Source organism: Hylobates moloch, unplaced genomic scaffold (genome assembly GCF_009828535.3).
Source record: "Hylobates moloch isolate HMO894 unplaced genomic scaffold, HMol_V3 SCAFFOLD_21, whole genome shotgun sequence".
In the NCBI taxonomy this organism is placed as follows: Eukaryota; Metazoa; Chordata; class Mammalia; order Primates; family Hylobatidae; genus Hylobates; species Hylobates moloch.
Window position 1 is genome coordinate 31,566,567 of NW_026652296.1, and position 25,566 is coordinate 31,592,132.

The 25,566-nt window shown below is 46.6% G+C and overlaps 1 protein-coding gene across 2 annotated transcripts in view; it reads left to right on the forward strand.

Moving 5' to 3' along the window:
- The first annotated feature begins 888 nt into the window (after positions 1–888).
- The window catches only part of STK35 (serine/threonine kinase 35), a 42,100-nt gene continuing 17,422 nt past the window's right edge, over positions 889–25,566 (forward strand). The window contains exons 1-3 of one of the 2 annotated variants that reach the window (XM_032142368.2): positions 889–1,182; positions 1,774–2,371; positions 15,700–16,449. In XM_032142368.2, coding sequence (XP_031998259.1) covers positions 889–1,182; positions 1,774–2,371; positions 15,700–16,412 — 1,605 coding nt within the window. In that variant the 3' untranslated portion in view covers positions 16,413–16,449. Of the gene's footprint in view, positions 1,560–1,773; positions 2,372–15,699; positions 16,450–25,566 lie in introns of both variants that reach the window. The other variant, XM_058432978.1, reaches the window with a different exon arrangement.

Below are 25,566 nucleotides of genomic sequence, written 5' to 3' on the forward strand. Positions count from 1 at the left end.
CATCACACTTAACACTGGCAAAAATTATCCTGTGCATTTATTAATACTTAACATTGTGTGCAAGGCTGTCCTAAGTACTTTACCTGTGTAACTTCTGTGAACCTTCTTACAGGTAAGGAACAAACACACAAGAAGGTTGGTTAACTTGCCCAAGGCCGCCCATGTGGTTTGTCTCCTGCAGTGGCACATAACCTCAACCAACGCAGAAACTGCCTTGTCTATGCTCGTTCCCCAGCGACTTGGAATGGTGCCTAGCACATTACGGGTGTTCAATAAACATCTGTAGATTCAGTTGACAAACACTGGGCACCCACTAGGCCTACATTGGAATACAAAGTACAGAACAAAATATTCAAAAATCTGTGCCTAAATGAGAGCTTTGAGTACTAACACTCAGCCCCAAAACCCAATTAGCCTCCATCTAGGTATTTCATTTGGGTCTATCATTCCTGAGAATTAAAGCCCATTCTATCCATTTTGCAGAGGATCATTAGAGAAACGGATATTCAGGGTGGGTCAATGATTTGCACAAGATCACTGGGCTGGTAGAAGGGAAGGTCGGGATTCCAACCTAATCCCTGAGGTTCCCAGGCCCGAGCTATGAATAAAACGACCAAGACAATCACCCAATCAGTATTTATTAGGCGCCTACTGCAGACGGTTGGTCTTCACGCAGGTCAGGCGAGAAGGGGTAGTGATGCGCGGGCCGCTGCGGAGACCCGGAGCCCGCCGCGGATCACGGGAATTTGGCGCCTATTTTTTGTTGGCTGGGTGTTCTCGCCGGTGATTGGGTCCCGGCAAGGCGTGCCGGTGCGCTCGGCTGCGGCTGCTCCGTCGACCTTGGCAGGACCCGGCGGTGCAGGACTCACTCGGTTGGCCTCCCGGGGGATGGGCCACCAGGAGTCTCCGCTGGCCCGAGCGCCGGCGGGAGGTGCAGCTTATGTAAAGAGGTTATGTAAAGGGCTCAGCTGGCGCGAACACGTGGAAAGCCACGGGAGCCTAGGAGCCCAGGCCTCCCCAGCGAGCGCCGCGGCAGCAGAAGGATCCGCCGCACGCCGGACTCGGGCTACCACCTCCCGCGCTGCTAGGTCCCGGAGGCAGCCCGGGCCCGGAGCGGACCATCCCCAGGCAGGGGCTCCAGGGGGGAAACGGGCCGCCCGGAAGTGGAGGTGCGCGGGCCAGGTAAGGGCGCGGTTCGAGGACTCAAGGCCAGCGCCGAGGCTGGAGTTACTGCCACTGCCTCCGCGCTTGGGAAGGGAAATCGGGTCCTCGGCCGGTCGCGCTCCGAGAAGCCGAATTTTTCAGCCAATCCCTTCTACCCGTCGCCCTCGGGGACTTGGGTCGATCCGCTGGGCTCCGCTAGGGCTTAATTCAATGGACTGTTTACACCCGGGCGAACACAAGGCGGGGCGCGGGGAGGAGCGTCACAGAGCGGGCCAAGCAAAGAAAAAGATTTCCGCCGGCCAAATCGCGTCTCTAAGCGGTATTCAGAAGGCGTGCAGCTTGCTGGCTCTTCTTTTTCCTATCGCTACCTGACAAGCTAACAGAGAGAGCGGAGAGTTTGTGCTTTTCTTTCCGGTTCCCCCTCTGAACCGCTGCCCAGTGGTTCGGTCTTTCCTGCTTTCCCCTCCCCTCCCCCGTTCAATCAGCGCGGTGGCTTCCGTCTTAAAGGGGCCGCGGCGGCCGGGGAAGGAGGAGGTGGGACGCCCCGCGGCCTACGCTCCTGGCCTCCCCGCCTCGGCCTGGCCGTTTAACCGATTCTTTCGCCCGCAGGTCACAATCCAAGGTCCGGCTCCTCCGCGTCCCAGGGCCGGACGGAGGGATGAGGCAGGGGGGGCCCGGGCAGCGCCGTTGCTGCTCCCCCCGCCGCTCGCAGCCATGGAAACGGGGAAGGACGGCGCCCGTAGAGGTACACAAAGCCCGGAGCGGAAAAGGCGAAGCCCAGTGCCGCGGGCGCCCAGCACGAAGCTGAGGCCGGCGGCGGCGGCCCAGGCCATGGATCCGGTGGCGGCCGAGGCCCCGGGCGAGGCCTTCCTGGCGCGGCGACGGCCTGAGGGCGGTGGCGGGTCCGCGCGGCCGCGCTACAGCCTGTTGGCGGAGATCGGGCGCGGCAGCTACGGCGTGGTTTATGAGGCAGTGGCCGGGCGCAGTGGGGCCCGGGTGGCGGTCAAGAAGATCCGCTGCGACGCCCCCGAGAACGTGGAGCTGGCGCTGGCTGAATTCTGGGCCCTCACCAGCCTCAAGCGGCGCCACCAGAACGTCGTGCAGTTTGAGGAGTGCGTCCTGCAGCGCAACGGGCTAGCCCAGCGCATGAGTCACGGCAACAAGAGCTCGCAGCTTTACCTGCGCCTGGTGGAGACCTCACTCAAAGGTAGGAGCACCGCGGGCCTTTCCACCCACGCAGGGCCTGGACCCCCTGCTCTCCGGACGGCTTGGCCCAAACTGTTCCCGGCCTTCCTAGGCCTCAGACCTGGTCCCTGACACTCTGTGCCCAGACACACCCTCCTTTCCTGGGCCCAGGCATTCGGCCCTCTTCTCAGGTCCCGAGATCAGTCCCTGGGCCTAAAGTTGGCTGGTATTTCCATAATAAGAGCTCGTTTAAGTGCTAACCATTAACTTAATAAGTGCTCAATAATTGTGAGCTATGGTTATTATACGTCTTCTATTTTTAAGATCGGTCGGGGAGTGGAGGAGGGGTTGGGTTCAGTTAGTAGCAGAACTGCGGAGCCCCCTAACCCCCCTCCTCACCCCCCTAGGGCCTCTTTCTTTCCCTCCCAAAGCAAACAAAAAGAAAAAACTTTACTGGACTCACCCACACCCTCTCCCTGTCTGGTTCCAAGTTTCCTGACACCCTCCAGCTCCAACCCCCAAACTCTTGTGGCTTCCTCGTCTGCTTTTTCCTCTGAGGCCCCCAGCCCTTCCTCCCAGGCAGCCAAGCAAATTGACGGTTTTCTGGCTTGGTCCTCTGAGGGATGCAGGCTGACAACCCTCACAGGTGGCCTGAGAGCTGTCACATAACAAAGCATCCAGCATCTTTTCCCTCCGTTTTACATTCTTAATCTTTTTCTTAACCTCAGAGGCTGGCTGGGAAATGGTTTTACTTAAAAGGAAAATGGGGTTCATTGAGGCAAGAGGTCTTGCAGTCCTGGAAGAACTAATTATCTTAGTTTCCGGGTTTTAACTGCAGTTAGGGAATGTGTTCATCCTAACTACTCAGTACCCACAAGCCTTTTTCATACTACCGGTAGCTAAGTGTCTGCTGGGAGAGGAGAGGGGCGGTAGAAAGTTTGAGGAGACTTTCTGAGGCAGGAGGATCCAGGGGAAGAAAGTTTACTAATCCGAGTCCCAGCTGTGGTCTCAGTGCTGAAGTGATTTTTAGGTAATAACTTCAAAAGTAAATTCTATCCTGTTTCTATAAATAGAGAAACTAAGGCTTAGAAGTGAACAAATAACTTGATCAGGGTTAATCCGCTTGAAAGGGAAGTTAGACTGTACTCCTGGTTTCCTTACATTTCTCAGAGCTTAAGTGACGGGGAACCCAGATATGTCTTGATTCAAGGCCTGGATCCTTTCAAAGGTGTAATGCTGTTTTCCATACCCTGAGGATGAACTTTTAAGAGTGGGTAGGATTTGGGATGAGTTTGGAGGGGGTGGTTTCCCAAAATCTTGTTGGGAGCTTTTGCACAACTTAAAAATCCCACAAGTCTTTCCCAAGAGAATGCTTTGTCCCATTGCAAATCAGTTGTTTGACAGTGGAGTTGGAAACATGAATCAATATCACCTAGAGTCCTTTAAATAGATGTCTAACTTTATAAAGTCCGTCCCTGCCCCATCCGTTCTGAGACGCCTACCCTGTCCCCAGGGTAGAGTGTTTTTGTTTTGAAAAGACTTCCAGTCGGGCACAATGGCTCACGACTGTAATCTCAGCACTTTGGGAGGCTGAGGCGGGAGGTTGGCTTGAGCCCAGGAGTTTGGGAACAGCCTGGGCAACAAAGTGAGACCCTGGTCTCCACAAAAAAATAGAAAAAAAAAAAAAAATAGCCGGACATGATGGCACAGGCTTATAGTCCCAGCTACTTGAGAGGCAGAGGCGGGAGGATCAGTTGAGCCTGGGAGGTTGAGGCTGCAGTGAGCCATTATCGTGCAATGGCACTATAACCTGGGCGACCGAGCAAGACCTTATCTCAAAAAAAAAATAAAAAAGACTCCCTAGGGGATTCGTTTATCTTACCTATATTCTAGGAGCACATCACTTATTTTGAAGTCCTTCTATTCTCAGACTTCTCTTAGTCTTCTCCTTTACTGCCAGTGAATGGTCTGGACCTCCTACTACAAGATTGCCCTGGGATGTGGGAATTTGCCTTGCCAAATGTTTATTCCTTGTGTCCTCAGTTCATTGATGCCAGTCTCGAACCTTCAACCTCAGCTTGAAGCTCTTGCTTACTCTCTCAACATATAAATACTATACAGACTTTCCTCACCTGAAGAATTCGTCAAAATTCCGAAGTGACCCCATGGCAGCATAGCATAGTGGTTAGTACCATGGACTTTGGGGTTAGACCCTCTGGCTCATCCCAGGACTGACTGCACAAAACATGGAGCAAATTGTTTGAACCCTGTGAGGAGCATTCCTTTATTGTAAGATAGTGGGTATGTACCCATGACATTAGGTACATAGGGTCACTGTGCAAACGGTTAATGTCAGCAAGTGCTTCACATAGGGAGGAATTCACTGCCTTTCATAAGTTAACACCATGTTCTGTACTCCTCTACCTTCACCCCCTTCAAGATTCACATTGTTCTTGCTCAAGTTTCCCAAACTTGTTTCATCGTAGAACACACCTTGTTTTCTGTGTTGTCAGGCACACCAAGTTGACAGAAACACTGGTGTTTTTATCCTCTCTTTGCGAACTAAAACCGAGACCTAGAAAAATGCAATCTTTTGCTTTAGGCCATACACTGGATTGGATTTGTCCCTTTCAGTTGTTTGGAGTCTTTAAAATATTTGAACCTCTACGGTGTTGAGCACTCAGAGACAGAGCAGTGAAGAAAATGTGTGTTGTTTCTGCTTATGAAAATGACATTCAAGCTGACTTGCAATATGTTGATTTTTCAAGTAGTAAATAGGTAATCATTTTTGCTTCTTAATATTAAAATAGAGAACAGAGACCAAAATTACTCCAAGTTAAACTTTCCTTATTCTGGATTCCAAAATTTAGAGGTCTTGATCTGTCCTGGGGCCTTGGGTTTACAGCATGCAAATACCACCCAGTAATGTTAAAGCTGGAAGGAATCCTAGAGATAATCTGGTTCAGCTCTCTCATTAAATAGAAAAGTCCTTTGCAGTCACCCTTGGCCCTGCCTCCTCTAAAACTCAGAATGATTTTGAACAGGCCAAAAAGTGTGAATCTGCCTTGAAGTCTCAACTAAACCTAATGCTGAGTCCCTGCTGTGGTATTTGAAGGGAAAGAAAAAAAGCAAAGCAAAACACACCACACCTTGCCCCAATGGAACTTACATTTGAAAAGTTTGAGAACTGGAAGAAGACTTAAATGCTATTCAAGATCACTGGAGGAAATGACCAGTCAACTCATAAGCAAGGGCTTTGTACAAGAATTAAGAGGAAAGAGAATCAGGAGTTAGGGAGAAGGTGGGCTTGAAAGTAGGGTGCCTAGGACTGTGGATAGGCGAAGAGACAAAAGTAGTCCGTTTCACTATTTGGCCAATAAAATAATCCAGTATCAAAAAGAGAAATGTCTTGAAATGCTGTTCTTGGTCTTACCCCATTTTGTTTGATAGCCTTAAATGCATTGTCTCCTGCCCAGAAGCATTAAGACAGCAGAAGCTTTGGAGGAATAGAAAGAGGTCTTAGATGTGTGACCTGGCTGCCTGTTTCACAAGGAAGGAAACTGAAGCCCAGAAAAGGGACAAAATTTTTATCCACAATGAGTTAGTGATAGCACTCAAACCAGCCTCCCAGGCTTTTTAAAACCGCATTTACAATCCTGTAAATTATTTGGTTGAAGGGTTGGTGCCTATGTTTTTAACTTTGAAATACTTCTCACATAAAGAGAGGGGGGTGAAGGCATCAACAGTTTGCTTTTATCCCCTTGTTCTCCATTGCGAGAATGCCTGTCCTGAATGTGCCTAAAACAAAGTTCAAGATTACTGCCACTTAAGACAGCGGGCAAGCCTGAGTCATTGTCAGTCAGAAATTCTGTTGCTTTGTCTAAGGTACACACTGATTCTTCTGACAAATAGCAAGTGAGGACACACACACACACTAATCCAGGACAAACTCTCAAGACTCATACAACAGAATAGTTAGAAGTTTGGAAGAGCTGGGAGCCTAGCTTACACTCAACTTGTAAGACACTAATTGTTGTTTACCAGTTGTTTGATGTTGATGCCTTTAGGTGGCTGGGAACCAAGGCCTTGGAAAGTAATCTTGCCTGCACACCAAGTGGCTTTGAGCCAGGCTACTATAAGAGGCCATGCAGAGTTTTTCTCCATGAGGCATGCAGAGGACTCATGTCCATATGAACATAATGCAGGGTCACAAGTGGTAGCATCTTAGAAAACAGTACAGTTGTCTGGGAGTTTAGTTAGGGGCATTGCGGGGAAGCAGGGGAAGGAAGAAGCTGAGGGAGGAACTATAATAGCATAGGATAGACCAGGGTCTTAGCAATAGATGGGTTGTCAGCCCGCAAACTTCCCCAACTTGTCGAGTGCCTAGGGGACCTTCAGAGCAGAGCAAGGCTGTTCCCTCCCCGGCCCTTAGAAAGCAACTCTGAATCCTCTTCTGTGGCTTGGGTCTCAAGAGTTTAGAGAGCCGCCAGGTCAAGAGGCAGAGAGCTGGCTGGCATTGGAGAAATATAAGTTAACACAATACAATAAAATGCTAGGCTCAGAGTCAGAAGGTTTTAATCCCAATTTCACCCTGTAAATAAGAGCTGAAACTTGCAGGTTGCTATGTATCAGGTGAAGTCAGTACCGTGATTATCTTCATTTTACAGGTGAGGCAACTGAGGTACCAAGGTTAGTGAAATTGTCCAATGTAAAACAGCTAAGCAAGTAACCAAGTCAGGATTCAAGGCCAGACATTCAAACTTGAGTATGCTTTCTTAACCGCTGTGGGGTACTGCTGGGACAGGTAGCTTAAGTTCTAGGTTCTTCTGTTTTTCTTGGTTGTAAAATGGGCATAATCATATTTTACTCCGAAACTAATGGCTCAGGCCATGTGCGGTGGCTCACGCCTGTAATCCTAACACTTTGGGAGGCCGAGGTGGGCGGATCACCTTAAGTCAGGAGGTCGAGACCAGTCTGGCCAAAGTGGTGAAACCCTGTCTCTACTAAAAATACAAAAAATTAGCCGGGCGTGGTGGCGGGCGCCTGTAGTCCCAGCTCCTCGGGAGGCTGAAGCAGGAGAATCACTTGAACCCGGGAGGCAGAGGTTGCAGTGAGCTGAGATCGCATCAGTGCACTCCAGCCTGGGCGACAAAACAAGACTGCCTCCAAAAAAAAAAAAAAAAAAAAGAAAGAAACTAAAAGAAACTAATGGCTCCTCTTTGTTTTTAGTTGTATATTGATCAGTGCTTGTGGCACTGCTGATTTCTGTTGGTTCCTTCTGTGTGTCTCAGCTGCCAGGGACCCCACCTGCTCTCTGCTCTACTTTTGAATGACTTGGGGCAACCACACAGACTTCTTGCTCCTGACTGACTGCTTTTTATATGCATTGGGGATTTTAGGTACCAGCCCCAGGAGATAGAAGCAGCCCTTCCTTAATTGAGAGCTTTGGTTAATTGGGGTTGCGTTGGGTAAGGCTTTTTATAGTGTAAACTCTCGAGGAGTGCTTCCTAAGTAGAACTTGAAGTAGTCTGCTCATTTTCACCTCAAATGTGGCCTTTGCTGGTATCTGTAGGGCTAGGAACCCTCCTTAGTGACTTCTAAATTCTGGATCCTGGCCCAGTTGTCTTTAACTTGCATATTCTGCATACCCTACTACTACTTTCTATGTTCTTTCTCTTTTTACACCTCTCCAGCTCATGACTTTTATCTTGATTTATTTCACCCTCTTATCGACCACCTAGGTGTGCGTGTGGTATACTGTGGGGAACCCAGAGACTTGATTTCATTCCACCGTGAGTGCCCAGTCTAACGGAAGAGATGGTTACAGTACAAGAGATGTTACTTTACTGTAGCCTGTAAGAGGTGCTCTGGGTGAATCAGCTGCCAGGAATGTGGACTACATCTGGCAAAAGGAAGGATGAGTTGCAAAAGGTAAATCAGAAACAACCCTGGCAAGAGCTGAGGCTTAGGTGTGTGACAAGGCCCATGCATATGGAGAGAGATACTTGAGCCTGGACTGCCATTGATTAGGAGTACCCCAACTCTCTGCCTGGCTGGTGGATTCTACATTTTTACAAACCCCTGTAATGTTCCAAGTAGTAATAGCTAGCGTTTCATAGTATTTTCATATTCCTTTTCTCATTTAATCATCGCCGCTGTAAAGTTGGTGTTTATATAACTTGTTCTTACAGACAAGAAAATTAATATCCATCAAGGTCAAGTTGCTTGTCCAGCACGACACTAGAGAAAGGTCAAGGCCTAGGTTTACATCCAGATGCTCTTTCCAGTGTCCATGTTCTTGACAGGCTGCCTTGTGACTGTATTGGACAGCTGCCAGTGGTGTCCAGAGACATTAGCATAATTCACACCCAGTAGCAGTCTGCTCTAGTGTCCAGGCACCATTCAAGGTGCTTTGTATGTCACAGTTAAGCTTTAGAGCAGTCCAGTGATGTAGGTGTTTCTTCTCAATTTATAAAAAACTAAACAGATTCTTAGTGTCCTAAGAAATTTGCCCAGGATCATATAGCTATGTAATTGGGGAGTCGGGGGCAGGTAGTAGAGGGAATGTTGACCCCAGGCCTGGCTGGCTTTACAACCCCTGTCCGGCCAGTGGGTTTACTCTTGTCCTCTTTTGGACACTGTGTTTTGCCCTGGCAGCCAGCAGAACAAGTCTGTTAATCTTAGGAAGTACTTTGGACACACCCTGTGGTGTTGATATGGGACCCAGCCTCTTTATAATGACATAACAGCCCAAAATCATTGAGAATGGGACCAATTCTTGGTCCGCATGTTCGTATTTCTTTGGGAAGATGTGCCAGGATGAGTCCGTGTCTTTAGCTTCTCAGGACAGATCTTCGGCTGAGCTAGGTCTTTAACTAAAATATTTTAATGTACAACTCCTAATTAAACAGGGATGGCTATAGTCATAATTTATTCAAACTTCATTTTTCAGGATTCTCTCATCCTTTTTCTTAAGACATAACTTTATAATTTTAATATTCTGCCTTTTTCCCCCCTTCACATTAAAACTTGCTTATCACATGCTATGTGACTTTCTGTTTTGGCTTTTTAAGTAAATAAACTTCTGTTGAAGTATAATATGGTCCTTTAAAACTTTCAGCCAATTGGTATTACCATAGTTAACTGTTACTCATTCTCATTCTTGGACAGTTGTTTTCCAATCCTCCACTTTGGCTTATTCTGTATACAATACCAGTTGTGAGTGTTTCTGGTGTTTGGTGTGTGTTTTTTTGTTGGGTGGGGAGGCTTGTTTGTTTTGTGTCTTTTTGACACTTTTGGAATGAATTCCTCAAGTGGGATTTTGCTTTCAAATGGATCGAGCGTTTTTAAGACTTCGTATATGTATTGCTGAATTGCTAAAGTGCACGTAAGTCAAAGTCCTAATTAGTCCTCTGCTGAAAGATCTGCATGTTGTGTGGTTGGACCATCACGAGGGACTGGATGAACATTAAACTCTTGGGGGCACGCATCAGAGTCCGCTGTGGGAACTAGCACATCCAGGTGTGCGATTTTGCTGCTGGCACTAAGGCAGTCACAGTGCTTCTGCTGAGAATCTAGGCTATGGAAACTCAAGTTCTTGCCCTCAACTAGGCAAGTTACTTAATCTTTTGCTCCTGAGTCTCCTCACCTGTGAGAGGAAATGTAATTATTATCTGAATAGATAGCAGTTTCGAGTAACCAGAGAGGAATGGCAGAGCACTCTCTGAATTCTTCCTTTCCATCTTATGTGACAGGTTATTAAATTTTATTTATCCTAAACTTCTAAGACCTTTCATATCCTCTTCTCACCTCCTCCCTTGCCAGCCCTCACTTCACCAGGTTTCAGAGCCTCTTGATAAGTCCGTCGGCCACTAGTCTGACTCCCATCGCCAACCAAGTCCGTCGGCCACTAGTCTGACTCCCATCGCCAGCCCCTCATGCCTCCATAAGGAACTTGTTTCATTGTCCAAGATATGCTCTTTCACACTTTAACGTCTCTGAAATCAGCAGTTGACTTAGTCAGTGGTGTGCCCATAGCGTTGTCAGCAGCCTATATGGCTTATTTAAATAATATGTCTTAAAATTGGTGACTTGTAGATTCTGTAAGCAACGTATCTCTAAAATACGTCAGTGGCCAGGCGTGGTGGCTCATACCTGTAATTACCCAGTACTTAAGGAAGCTGAGGTGGAAGGATTGCCTGAGCCCAGAAGTTCAAGACCAGCCTGGGCAACATAAGGAGACCCTGTCTCTACTAAAAATAGAAAAAAATAGCTGGGCATGGTGACGCATGCCTGTAGTTCCCACTACTCTACTCGAGAGGCTGAGGCGGGAGGCTCCCTTGAGCCCAGAAGGCAGAGGCAGCGGTGAGCTGTGATTGGCTGCACTCTGGCTTGGGCAACAGAGCTAGACCATTTCAAAATAAGTAAATAAATAAAATGTATTAAGAACTTTCAGTCACTTCCCATTTCTTGGAGTCTAAATCCACCGTAGAAGATATCCAGCCTCATTCCGGCACATCTACAGAAACTCTTCCGTGATTACCCAGACTACTCGTGTCCCTGGCGCACACCCACGTGCTCCTGTGCCCACTCCCCTCATTCTGGGAGACGCAGCTGCAGGGCCTCTCGCAGTTATTCTCAGCCTGCCTTCCTCTCATCCCGGCTTCTCTCCGGACTCTTCTGGCAGATCCGGGCCCACTTCCTAGTTCTCACAGCTGTAGTCATTCTGCTTCTAATGACCAGAAGCCTATGTAAGGGCAGGGATGCCCCTCATCTCACCGCACCTCTGTCTCAAGAGCAGTGTGTGCTCAGAAATTGTTTAAGTGGCATTGATTAAAACCTGGAAATCTAACTTCTGGAGAAGGCTTAAGGATAGGCTTGTAAAAATCTAGAGCATTTTGTATTTCTTTCCAGGAAGTGCCTGTCTTTCCAAAGCTCCTACTGGCTTGTCCTTATGCTGAGCCTGCTGGCCTCACGTTTTTCAGCGAAGCAAGCCATGTTTTTATTGGGAACTTCAGCACTACTGATCAATTTCCATGACTAATGAGATGCAAGACACCTGCTTGGTTTTGTTCTTGGGTTTACTTTAAGCATCTTCTCTCCCTGTGAACTGTGGCATAGGATATGTTTTGAAATACATAATTTATATTGTGGTCACCTGTCAGACTTGAGGGAAAGGTAGTAAAACTGTCCCCAAAGGCAGGCCTGCCTCTCTTGGAAGTACACTTTTTAGCCCTCTGAGCTGGGAGACAGCATGGTCTGGGGGGAGGACTTGCTGTGGGGGTTCTCTCCTATCCTCCCCAGTTACTACTCATGGTAGGGCCCTCGGGCAGACTCTGAAGCCTTTCTCAGCCTTAGTTGCCCCAACTGTAAAACAGTGCCTGGTAAGATGAGACAGCTCACATAATAAACTTTTAAAATAGTACCTGGAACCCAATAGGCTTTCACAGGCTAATTTACCTCAAATCCTTACTATCTCCAAATAACCTGCCTGTTTTCTCCCTCTCTGGGAAGGAAGCTAAATTTGTAACTCTTATTAATCTTATACAACTGTCAGATTATACCAGACAAGGGAATTATAAAACTTAAGTAAATTTTATTTGTTCCTCTCAGCTCAAAAAACTGAATTTCACATGGGGATTTTAGTGGTTGCTGCATATGTCTATTCCAACTATATATCCTGAAACTGGGGAAATACCTGCAGTTGTGGGTGGGTCGGGAGCCGGCTGTGAGATGGGCCTGAGCTGAAACTCCATGGATCACCTGCCCTCCATCAGTCCTGTTCTGACTGGTGGACCACAGTGACACTTTGGTTCTTTGGGAATTAGTGTCTTTTTGGAACTGGTGTTCAGTAATCCCCTAAAGTTTGATTACTTTCCCTTCCTCAATGCACAGGCACCTTGGAAATGACTGCAGGTCTCCCTGGGGAGGCCGGAAGACTGAGTAAGAAATCTAGTCCCCCGACCTCAAAACATCTGCAGAATGAGCCAGCATTTCTCAGGGTTAAGTAGAAGAGTTAAGCCGTAGATTGCTAACCAGAATATCTGGTATAATTTAATAAAAACTAAAATAAAAATATGAAACTAGGGCCTTGGCTGGTCAGAAGAGGGAAGTTACTGGGAAATCAGGTGAGTGTAGGATAGATTGGCGTTGCAGCTAGCCTTAAGGTGCACATTTCAATTGTACCTGCAGAGATTGTGGGGGCAGCAGGCCTAGGGAGAGGGCTCACTTCAAATAGGAATAACCTGGTCTGCCTAGAACATGGGTTTCAGCTGTTACAGCCTAAGAAGTGTGATGTCTTAGATGGAATAATACACTTTCATTCTAAGATCTAAATTTCATCTTTTGCCTAACATGTAAAAACTTACTTGTATGGCCTACAGCACTGGGATTATTGAAATCGGTGACTTCCAAGGATTTGGTTGGGGTTGAGTGGGAATGATGATGTTAGTGATGGTCAGTGGTTCATTTCCCCAAAAAGATCTTACATTCTGCCGAATGTAGTTCATATCTGACTTAATTCACAGTACTCATGTGGTATAGTTTCATTCTCTCATTTGATAGATGTGAGGACTGAGGTACCAAAAAGACTGAGGCTCAGAGAGGTTCAGGGACTTGCCCAGGGTTCTAGCCATCTTTTCATCACACTTCAGTCTCCCTGTGTTTTCCTTGAAACAAAGAATCCACCCAGTGAGGCAGTGGTCAGAGTTGGGGTCTAAACCCAAACTCTTTGTTTCCTGGTCTGTGTTTTTCCTGTTACTTCACCAAGTGCCTCCGAGTGCCTGGCATCATCCACGTCCCCTCCTTCCATCTGGCCGTGAGGTAGCTGAGACCCCGTTAGCCAGTCTGCTTGGAGTAAAGGACTAGAATTCTGACATGTTTGTTTTCTCCCAGGCAGCTAGGAGTTCGTGTGTGAAAGCACACGCTGCAGCTTCTCATGAAGTAAGTCCAGAGGCCTTTCCTGCACAAAGAAGTACATTTGAGGCCAGGTGCTATTGAGAAGCTGGGACTATTGAGGCCACTGCACCCGGCCTCAAAAGTACTTTTGGAAGTACGTTGGGAAGCCAAGGTGGGAGGACCACTTGAGCACAGGGGTTGGAGGCTACTGTGAGCTATGGTCACACCTCTGCACTCCAACCTGGGTGACAGAGTGAAACCTTGACTCGTAAAAATAATAACACTTTTGTATCTGGGACAAATAGCTGCACTCCCAGTTTTCCATTCTGTCATACCCACTGTTGCTGGGTGTGATTCTGAGAATACTTCTTCCTGTCCAGAATTTTCCTCTCAACAAACAGCCCCTCCTGTAGCATCTCCTGAGTCTAGCTCCTTCCTCAGAGCAGCTCGTCAGTCAGAAGGTCCAGTCTCCCCCAACCACTCACAAACTTTGGGTTCTTTTTTTACCGTTTTTGCTTTCCCTGGATTCTCATAACCTGGACTTAGATTATAGTCTGTTTTGCAGACTTGTTTTCTTTTTCCTTAGGTTGCCATAGTTACTAACTTTGTATATAAAATAACCATCATTCCTCTTCCTTTATTCCCCCACCAGAAGTTTCAGTGTTTTCTGATGTGGCCTTTGCAGAAGGAATTGGATGCCTTTTCATCGTTTCCTTTCTGGTTCTACCTGTAGTATACATTTCTTGCTCTCCTTTTTGTGGGTCTTTAGCATCTGGATTGACTTGGGCTTCCGACCGATGCTTCATTGTGCAGTATTTTTACATAGAGGGCCTCTGCCCATGACCTAGATAGAGGATTATGAGAGGGGAAATAACTGATTTGAAAAGAACAAAAAACGTCTGCCCTAAACTGGTTCTACCTGTATTACTTTGATTGTGAGTAATATAAGCAAATAAATTATATAATTACAAGGGAAGTGAAGTCTATCCGATTGTGATCAGAAACGTAAAGCTTTTGTTTTGTACGTCACATCATCTTGGCTGAACCCAGAACTCTCAGACCATTGACTTTAGTAGACTGTGTGCCTTAGTAATTTCAGGGCTGTTTGGGTTAGCAGTCTCACCCAGATCACTGGTTTTCTTTATAATAGAGTAAATGACTAGTAAAAGGAACCCTCTGCCAGAAGCTGTCTGAGGAAGTGCAGTCATTTTTGGTAGGATGCATACTCCATACTGGGGCCAAGAGAGAGGACTTCTCTTCAGGTCCTGGCTCAGTTACAAATGACCTTGTGACCACCCAGAACAAGCCAGCACATTTGCAGACCCAGCCTCTCCTCATCAGTGAGATAAAATAATCTGCCTTCTTAGGCTTAGCTTTGGGAGCAGTTGTAGTCATCAGATAACATCCACATAAAGATTCGCTGGACTGTCAGTTGCTTTATAAAGAACATTGAGATTTGCTTGGAGAGGCTGGTCACCAGCTTTCCTAGAGTTTCAAGCCCACACAATTTAAATCTGTCTTGTACATCGACTTTAGACTCCACTGTTCCCACCAGACTTCCAGTTTACACCTTTCTGGTCTTTTTGTCCTGCATTCCATCATCCATTCCATCTTTCAGCCTAGAATTACCTTCCTGCTCCCCCACTGATCTACTGCCTGCCTTTTACAGGGGGTAAGTTCAGTCCTGCCCCCTCTGACACCTTCAGATCTGGCAGCTCCTGCCCCCCCTTCACTGTTTATATGAGTTGACCCTGATGGAGATGTGCATTCAGATCTGGTGGCTCCTGCCCCCACTTCACTGTTTGTAGGAGTTAACCCTGATGGAGATGTACAGCTTTTGATGGTTGCTGCTGTGGATACCTGTCATCTCCTTGAAACTAAGCCTCATAGAGATGGGGGCATGTTATGTACCTAACTTGTGCTAGGCATGTGGTGGGCTTGCAGAAAATATTGATGGATCGGAGTGTGCTTCTGAAATAAAGGAAATTGTAGTGCCATTCTAGGTACATTAACAAGAATCCTTCTACAAGTCAGGAAAAAAGAGAGGGAAAGTCATTTGCTCAGCTTGGAGTAACAATGATATTAGAAGCAAAGACCCGTGACAGCCTTCTTGCATGCTTTCCCTTGTCCCATCTGCCCAGCAGCCTTGGGAGGTGTGGGTGGTATGGCACTGCCTGTTTGGAGACAGTATAATGAAACAAAAAGGCTTCGCAGTCAACCAGACAGCAGTAAACCTGAGTTTCCACCTGGGCCTCATTCCAAACCCAGGTGCCTGATACCAGTCCCTGGTGCCTGTGTCATACCTTAGAAAGGAACTCAGTGTCAGTTGTGCAGGTCCCCTTGGAGCAGTTGTTTGTCACCAATGTCACTCTTGAATACACTGCATCCTTTAGTTCAAAAGAAGTGTGACTGTGTCCATCTCACTCAAGCTCCTTCCTATCTTCTTTGATTTAGGAGAAAGGATCCTGGGTTATGCTGAGGAGCCCTGCTATCTCTGGTTTGTCATGGAGTTCTGTGAAGGTGGAGACCTGAATCAGTATGTCCTGTCCCGGAGGCCGGACCCAGCCACCAACAAAAGTTTCATGCTACAGCTCACGAGCGCCATTGCCTTCCTGCACAAAAACCATATTGTGCACAGGGACCTGAAGCCAGACAACATCCTCATCACAGAGCGGTCTGGCACCCCCATCCTCAAAGTGGCCGACTTTGGACTAAGCAAGGTCTGTGCTGGGCTGGCACCCCGAGGCAAAGAGGGCAATCAAGACAACAAAAATGTGAATGTGAATAAGTACTGGCTGTCCTCAGCCTGCGGCTCGGACTTCTACATGGCTCCTGAAGTCTGGGAGGGACACTACACAGCCAAGGCGGACATCTTTGCCCTGGGCATTATCATCTGGGCAATGATAGAAAGAATCACTTTTATTGACTCTGAGACCAAGAAGGAGCTCCTGGGGACCTACATTAAACAGGGGACTGAGATCGTCCCTGTTGGTGAGGCGCTGCTAGAAAACCCAAAGATGGAGTTGCACATCCCCCAAAAACGCAGGACTTCCATGTCTGAGGGGATCAAGCAGCTCTTGAAAGATATGTTAGCTGCTAACCCACAGGACCGGCCTGATGCCTTTGAACTTGAAACCAGAATGGACCAGGTCACATGTGCTGCTTAAAATTCAGGGCTAAGCATTTTGGGTGATTTTAAACTAGGTGAGTGCTCTCTGTTGTTGTTTTTTGTTTTGAGACAGGGTCTCACTCTGTTGGTCAGGCTGGAGCGCAGTGGGTGCAGTGGCAGGATCTCGGCTCACTGCAACCTCTACCTCCCGATTTCAAGCGATTTTCGTGCCTCAGCCACCTGAGTAGCTGGGATTACGGGCACCCGCCATCGTGCCTGGCTAATTTTTGTATTTTTAGTAGAGATGGAGTTTCACCATGTTGGCTAGGCTGGTCTCGAACTTCTGACCTCAAGCGATCTGCCGGTCTCAGCCTCCCAAAGTGCTAGGATTACAGGCGTGAGCCACCATGCCCAGCCTCCCTTTTTTTTCTGTATGCCTGCTTCTTGGACTGGGTTCTTCATTCTGGACCCTGGCATGGGCCCTGTGAACTTGGAGTGGAATACAAAGTTGAAGAAAACGAAGTGCTTCTTTTCAAAGATCCCCCCATGCCTTGATGGGAGAAATGTGCAATTGTCTGAGTACACATTGGAAAGTCTAGAGAAGTCTTCTGAGAGGAGGTTGCATTTAAGCCGAGTCTCCCTTTTTTTAGAAACGCTCTTTCTCATCATTATAAATGCTCACTGTAGAAAACGTGCATAAGAGGTAGACAGGTTTTCAGAGAATAAACACTATCTCTAATTGTATCCCACCTACTCACACATCCAGTTCCACATAGTTTAGATCTTGCCCTAGTTGGTCGAGGTCTTTTTCTTTTTACTCGTTACTAATCTGAGCATTCCTCCATGTCATACTTTGGAAGTATGGCTTTTCAGGGACTGTATGACATTCCTATTATATGTACCATAATTTAACCATTCTCTTACTTCAGAAAACAGATTTTTTCCATTTTAGATACTTAAATAATGTATTAGTGAATATTTATGTAGAAGTCTTTGCTTATTTAAAAAATTTATTCCGAGGTGGGCGGATCACGAGGTCAGGAGATCAAGACCATCCTGGCTAACACAGTGAAACCCCACCTCTACTAAAAATACAAAAAATTAGCCAGGTGTGGTGGCGGGCACCTGTCGTCCCAGCCACTCGGGAGGCTGAGGCAGGAGAATAGTGTGAACCTGGGAGGCGGAGCTTGCAGTGAGCTGAGATCGTGCCACTGCACTCCAGCCTGGGTGACAGAGCAAGACTCCGTCTCAAAAAAAAAAAAAAAAAAAAAGTGAGCTTTCCTTTGTCAAGTACAGTCATGCTCCGCATGAACAATGTTTTGGTCAAAAAGGAATGGCCTATATGACGGTGGTCCCACGAGGTTATAATGGAACTGAAAAATTCCTATTACCTAGTGATGTAGCTGTTGTAATGTTATAGTGCATATTATGGTGCGGTGTGTTACCTTTTCTGTGTTTAGATACACAAAAACTTACCATTGTGTTACAACTCCCTATAGTATTCAGTACAGTAACATGCTGTACAGAATTGTAGTCCAGGAATGATAGGCCATACATGTCATCTAGGTGTATAGTAGGCTACACCGTCTAGGTTTGTGTAAGTACACTCTTGACATTACACAACAATCACCTGATGACTCATTTCTCAGAAATTGTTAAGCAGCCCATCGTTAAGCGACCCATGACTGTATGTGCTAGGCTCTGGGGTGACATGATAAGCCAAATCAGAGACTTTCCCCATCTTCATGAATTCTGCATCTTAATTAGGGAGAGAAACTCCAAGTTGAACTTGGTTTCATGTGTAGTATTCTCAATGAAGGTATTTTTGTAGTGAGTCACTAGGTCTAATTCTTCAAATCATAATTTTTTTATAGCTGTTTAAGGAGAATAGGTATTCAGGGAAATTGACCTTTCGGGTGTTGATGCACAGAGTCAAGAGGAGGGAATCGGGGGTGAGGGAGCATCCCAGATAGACAGACCAACCTCTGCGAAGGACCTGAAACCAGAGGGAGCCTGGCACGTTGGAGAAACTAGACCAATTTGGGTTAGTGAGGAAAGTAGACATGGAAATTAGAGAGGACAGGGAACAGTGTAGACAGAAATTGAACTGGAAAACCCAAAGGTGTTTATAGGAACAGCAGAATAGTTGGACTGAAGTTTGATGTGTGTGTAAGAGAAATAAGATGAAAAATTGACCAGCATATATGCTAGGTAGTTTCACATGAACCATTTTGTTTCACCTTTACAACCCTGCAAGGGATTAAGTAATTTACCCCAGATCCTACTAAGTTAAGGACGGGTATATCTTATTCAAGCATCCCCTACCCCCTTTTCCCTTAATATGGTGAGCTAGACGTAAGCTGCTCTTACGTTGTGCTGAAGTCTTGATGAGGTGATGGAGCTAGTGCTGATCCTCCTGGTGGTCACAAGGAGCCTCAGGAGCCATAAGGCACGGAGCTTTCCATCACTTGGGTGGGTTCCCTCCCTTTCTCTTCATTATCCTCTGGTTTCTAGGTGGGGTTGGCTCATACCAAGTTGAGCTTGTTTTCATGTGTCGTGTTCTCAGTGAATGTATTTCTGGAGTGAGTCACTTAGGTTTAATTCTTTCATTCCGCAAACATGTATTCCAGGTGCTGAACCAATTGGTCCTACCACCCATGGGTAGGAGAACAGCACTCCCCAAAGCTAGGTTTAGGGTAGTGCTGTATTAGAAACCAAAAGGGTTGGCTAGACAGTGTTTTAAATGTATTTTGTGCTGTCACTTCCCATTTCTATCTCATGCTTTCTGCTTTTGAAAGACCTCTTAAAATTCAGATTTGCTCTGGTGTAGGAAGGTTGTCATTGGAAGAGGGACCTGAATTTAGGTTACGATTATGGGGTTGTCATAACTAATTGAGATCGGGGCTTCCATTTGGATATCCACACTTGAGATTTGTGCTGTTTTGCAGGGCAGTTTTGGCTAAATTGGAGTGATTCCTTCATGTAGGAGAAATAGGCGACCTTGAGAACAGGGGAAAAGATTAGGAATATGGTTACTGGTGAGTGTCCCAGGCTGTTTTGTTAATTCATTTTGTGGTTCTTACAGCTAATCTTTACAGTACTGGTGGTGCCAATTTGACCATAGCCTATCCTCCCCTGTCTTAGGTGGGCACTTAGAATTGTGGGCCTGGGCCCAGGTCTGTGACCAGAGCCAAACCCTGTGTTGCCAGAAGCTTCAAATCAGCTTCTGTAGATGCCCCATATCTGGCTGGTCAGAGAATCTGAGGCTTGAGTTGGGAAGAACATTGAGTCCGACCTCGCTTTCCCCTGCCAAGTTTTGTAGATGGACAAGATAATTTCATTTATTCATTCAACATGTTATTTGGAAACTCTTTCCAAGTACCATTTTAGACACAGATAATACATCAGTGAACAAAACAGACAAGTTTTTGCAGTGTGGAGCTTAACATTCGTTCTGTTGGGAAGACAGTACCCATAGGTAATGTATAAGAAAGTGCTCGGTGCTGGGTGCGGTGAGAGGGTAGGATGGGAAGAGTAGAGCAGGGTAGGGGAGATCTGAAGCTTGGGTGTTGGGGAGGGGTGGGGTTGTACTTTTCAATGGAAGATATCAGAGTGGGTCTCCCAGAGGCGGTGACCTTTGAGCGAATGTTAGAAGGAGTTGAGGGAGTGAGTCACAAGGATTTCTGGGGAAAGAGCATCTCAGACAGAGATAATGGCCACTGTGAAGGTCCTGAAAGTTGGCTAGAGTGAACAAGGAGCATATAGGAAGAGATAGATAACTAGGAGCCAAATAGGCCTCTTAAGCCTCTGTAGAGATTTTGGCTTCGTGTTTTTGGGTGAGATGGAAAGCCATGGGGATGTTTTCAGCTGTGTGATATCTGCTGTTTTGAAAGGATCACTTTGCATCTTGAAATAACGGGATAAGATGGGAGGCTGTTGCAGTAATCCAGGTGAGAGATGATGATGGCTTGAAACAATGGAACAGAGAAGTGATTATTGGATTTTGGGTATTTTTTTGAAGTCAGAGCCAGCAGGATTTCCGGCTGGATCATATGTGAGGTGTGAGAGAAAGGAATTAATCATCACTTCAAGGTGTCAGCCTAAGTGATGGGGAGAATAGAGCTGCCATTAAATAAGATAGGGAAGACATTGGGGGAATAGGGTTGGCAGGAGAAAGTTAGGTTTTAGTTATCTGAAAGTTTGGCATGCCTATTTAGAATCCAACTACAGATGTAGAGTAGGCAGTTGGATGAGCCTGGAGTTCAAGGGAGGGGTCCAGCCTAGAGATACAAATTTAGAGATTTGCCACAGTACTGGAGTGGGTATAGACAAGAGGAGGTCAGAGGACTGAGCTCCAGGTGGTGCAACATTGAGGGTGGGAAGAAAGAAAGGAGCCAGAGAGAGGGGAAAAGACATCAAGAGGAGGAGGGAGCCAGCTGTGGCATCATCTGCTAGTTGATTGAGAGGAATTGATCATTGGATTTAGTAAATGGGAAAGCATCAGTACTCATGAACAATTTTGGTGGAGTAATGGGGAAACCTGTAACTAGGGTGGATTTGAGAGGGGAAGAGGAGAGGAATTGGAGACAGTGAAAGAATAGACCAGTAGTTCTCAAAGTATTTGGTCTGAAAGCCTCTTTACATTTTTGAATTTACGGACTCCAAAGAGCTTTTGTTTTGGGTTATATCTGTGGATGTTTGTACTATTAAAAATTAAAATAGGCTGGGGCGTGGTAGCTCATGCCTTGTAATCCCAGTACTTTGGGAAGCCGAGTAGGGGCAGATCGTTTGAGCTCATGAGTTTGAGACCAGCCTGGGCAACATGGTGAAACCTGGTCTCTACTAAAAATACAAAAATTAGCCAGGTGTGGTGGCACATGCCATAGGCCCAGTACTTGGGAGACTGAGGCAGGAGAATTGCTTGAACCAGGGAGGCAGAGGTTGCAGTGAGCCAAGATCGCACCACTGCACTCCAGCCTGGGCACCAGAGAGGGACCCTGTCTCAAAAAAAAAAACAAAAAAACTCCAGTTGCATAAGTAAACACACTTGACCCCTATACCACCAAGATGAAAAAACACCTCAATGTTTTAGGATTGTAGATTTCAGAGTCGCATTTAAGTCAGGACTAACTAGTTTCAGTTTTTTGCAAAAATAAAAAGAAATGCATTTTGGGTTGGAAACCTGGGATTCCCCTGAAAGAAGTGGTGTCTAGTAACAATGCAGGGATGGAGTCTTATTTCTGCGTTTTCCTGACTGTGTGGCCTTAGGCAAATTATTCCACTTATCAGGGCCTCAGTTTTATTATCTATAAAATGGAGTTGATCCTGTATATCTTATTGAGGTTGTTGGGGGGAATCACAAGAGGTTGTGAAAGTGCCCTATGTAAACAGTCTGAATTAATTGTAATACAGTAGCATTGTTTAGATCCATACTTTGGCCTAGGTAGAAGTGTTGGCTTCCATTTCCCTCTGAAGATAGTGGTCTTTGGTAGCCTCACTTTTGTGGATTGCCAAATAGCTTTTCTTTTGAAACAAAGCTGTAGTCAAGGCCCACACTGTCCAATCACTTGTTCCAGAAAAGTATATCTATTTTTAAAGACCATTCAATGATGGGTCTGATCTCTTTCTTATTTGTCACTTTCAAAAGATATTTAATAGTTCCTAATGGTTCCTACCAGCTAGCCACAGCCTTTTATCCCAAGCAGGAAGCCAGCCAAACTGATGTTCCAGGTGCCTCCACCCACGTGTTACCAGGGAGAGTGTTGTGGGATGAGGGAATCTGCATTCATGGCCAAGTCTGCTGTCTGATATACAAACCTCCGTTACTAGGGCCTTTTGAAGCCAAAGCCCTTGAATGACGTCTTTTTGGAGTGGGCAGCTAAGGCCTGCTGAAGGAAATCAGATGTTGGTGTGACCTGAGGGGTCACAGAAAGTATTTCTAGTTCCATATGAGATCTTGGTAGCTGCCTAACATCAGAGAAGGAAATCAGGCCCAATTTCTGTTGAAGTAATAGTTGATACATTTATCCCTGGCCTGGGGTCCTAAGATGTGGCTCTTGGCTAACATACTGGGTGACCTGCGTTGGCCCCTTGACCTGCGCTTCAGATTTTACTTCTATTTTGCAAGATCTAACCCTAGTACGACCCTAATCAAAGATAGGAATTCACAAGCCCTTTCAGCTTATCTGACAGGCAAGAATATATTTGCCTGTTGAAGCCATAGAAGCCCAATTCAATGACCAATTTTTTGCTTTGGGCTAGAATTACACACAAACTATGTTGTTACACTGTAGCTGTCAAGTTAATCAGCAATGATACTAAAAAATGGAAAAGAAATGCTTAATTAACATGGTTTGTTTTAAACAGCAAAGTATTCAAAACAGTCTCTGTAGGGTAAATTTTAAAATGGTTTTAGGTGAGAAGTTGGGACCCCCAGTACTGGATAGGTCCACTCTATGACTTCCTGGCCCAGCTCTCAGGATGGCCAGGAACTAGCTCCTGCCTTACAGGACTGCCCTCCCTTGCCTGTACCTGGTGCCTGGCTGAGGAGTGTGGCAGCCTGAGGGGTTAGGCTGTGAAGAAGGACAGCAGTGCCAAAGATGACCAAAACGGCAATGATTCATGGTCGTCCCTGGGCTGAGTGCTTTATGACTAATAATTCATTTACTTATTTTCAAGTAAATTCCTGAAGGTCACATAGCTAAGAAGGGGTAAAGCCCAGCCTTGAACCCAGGACTCAGTCTATGGCTTTAACCAGTTTGGTGTATTGCCTCATTGAATCATCTTTAAATTTAAAATGTTTTCCTAATTGAATTCAACAAATAACTGAGCATCAAAGTAGATAGAATTTCCTGCCCACCAAGCCCAGAGCATTATGAGATGCATGGTATGGAACACTTAGTAGGCTTCAAGAGGAGACAGTTCCTCTCCTACTCTGAAAAGGTCCAGAATATGGTGATAAGCAGCCAGGTAGCCCAAGGGAAAGTAGAAGCAAGGAAGGTTCTTCCTTCATGGGAAGGTGTAACTGCCAAGGGGTCGAAGTCAGTGGTTTGGTTTTGCACCCCAGAAGCTGATCCCTACTTAGTCTTTGGTGGAGCCTTGAATTTCCCAAAGGGAGGATGGGAAAAGGGAAACGCTAAGCTGTACCCTGAAGTGGGTAAGAATGGAGGTGTTATTAAGAGCAGAGAGATCATGGGGTCGAGGTGGTGTCTCTTGATGATGATCAATTCTTTAATCCAGGCAGATCCAGAACCCCTGAGATTCTTTGAGTCCCTGCCCATATAGTAGGGGTCACAGCTTTGCCACAACCCATCTCACTAGCACTAAACAGCTTCACAAGAGCTGTGGGTTATGAGTGAAGAGTCAGAGTGTTTGGTTCTCTTTTCTCTCAGGAAATTGAAGCTTAGTCTTCAACTGTGAAGACCCTAGTGGCGCTAGATACCTGTATACAAAGAGACATGTCCCTTGGGGCCTCATCTCTCTGCTGGTGTTTTCTGAGGAGTTTTCCTCTCCAGGTGGGGAAGGCTGGTATTTTAATTTTTTTGTAAGTCCCCACAAGCTCCCCAGTGACCTGCTGTTGCCATCTCTTGATTGTTTCTGCCGCATCAACAGCAGGAAGCTGAGCTATCAGTTATGTAATGGGGCCGATGGCCCCCCCAGGGATAATCTGTCCCTTGCAGCTCTGCAGGACATGAAAGCATCCATGAAGGGACAGGCCTGGCCGGGGGCTGTTGACGTCAAGGCCCAGTTGCTGCTCACATGTTCTTCCTTCGTGGCATCCTTGGCTCCACCTAACCTAGATAGCATCCCTTTGGGCAAATCAAAGTGGCTCTTGTAATCGTCCAGCTGTGAGCAAAGCTGCCTGATGGTTCAGGGGTGCTTCCAACTCCCATTTCCTCTTACCCCAGGGAAGCAAAGACACTCCCACCAACAGCTGCTGGTTATCAAAACCTGCTTTGAGGGACCCCTTGACTTGTGCAGGGCAGAGACCCTGCCTTTTTATTCCAAGCCCTGAATTAACTTTACATGTATCATTATCATACATCATCTGCTTAGCTATTCTGTTATGTGCCCTCTTTTCTGCAGATAAGGAAGCAGAAAATCACTTTCCTAAGGTTTTGAGAGCCAGGATTTGAGACAAGGTGTATCTGTCTGGAAATTCTACTGCTCCATTCTGCATTCTACAGCCTCTTAAAGCCACTTTTAATGAGTTTCTATTCTGAGGCAGATAGTGGGTTCCCCTCCAATAGCACCATACAGTAAAGCACCCAGGGCTGCCATGGGTGTCCTTCACAGTCTGACACTGGTTTCAGCACAGGCACACTGTGGCAGGGTCATCAGCCATCCCTTCAGGTGAGATCAGCCTGCATGTGGATTCCTCCTGTGTTACAATGACTGCCCCAAACATTGGCAGAGGAGGCAAGGCTGGGATAGTGTGAGGTGCCCATATAACCAAGGTCTGGCAGCAGAGAAGGCAGGAGCCACGTATGCAGCCAGGTCAAAATTGCCAAAAGGTTGGAAAGTAGGAGATCCAAAGCACACCTCCACCCACAGGCAGCTGGGAAAGCACCCGGCACTGAGGGAATGCTGTCATTAGGCCAGCGTCTGGCACCAGCTACAAGGAAAGGGCTCCAGTAAGAGCCAAAGGCATCGTACGTGTCTGTGGTCCTGGTGTCCTGGCAGAAGCCCATTCTGAGTGAACCCAGGGATTTAAAGTTGATGAGGACCCAGCAGAATGGCAGCGGTTACTCTGTTTCTTTCTGACAAACCTTCCGGCTCACTCATTGAATCCTGACTTATGCAAGGGATTCCGTCACTCATGCTTACTCCAATTGATATGGCTGCCCATAGCCCTGTGTCGAAGTATTCTGGGGCCAAGTCAGATTTGGTGGGCAAGAGCCCTTCTGGCATATGGTAGGCACTTGCCCAGTGGAGGCATTGATTGTTTAGACCCCAGTATGGTCTCCTAGGAACTTAGTTTAATTATGCAGATGAGATATGGACACTTGGTTGTAATGGGTTATAGATGGCTCAGTAGAGATACAGGAAGACAGGAAAGAGTGGAGGAGGTGGTATTCCAGGCTGGTTCTTGAAGGTAGGTTCTAGGGGTACCTTGTAAGCCAGGTGAGATGCGCAGGGGCCACATCTCGGTACATACTCAGGTTTGGTTTGATTACAGTATTCTCAGCTACAGGAGGAAAGGGTACTACTGT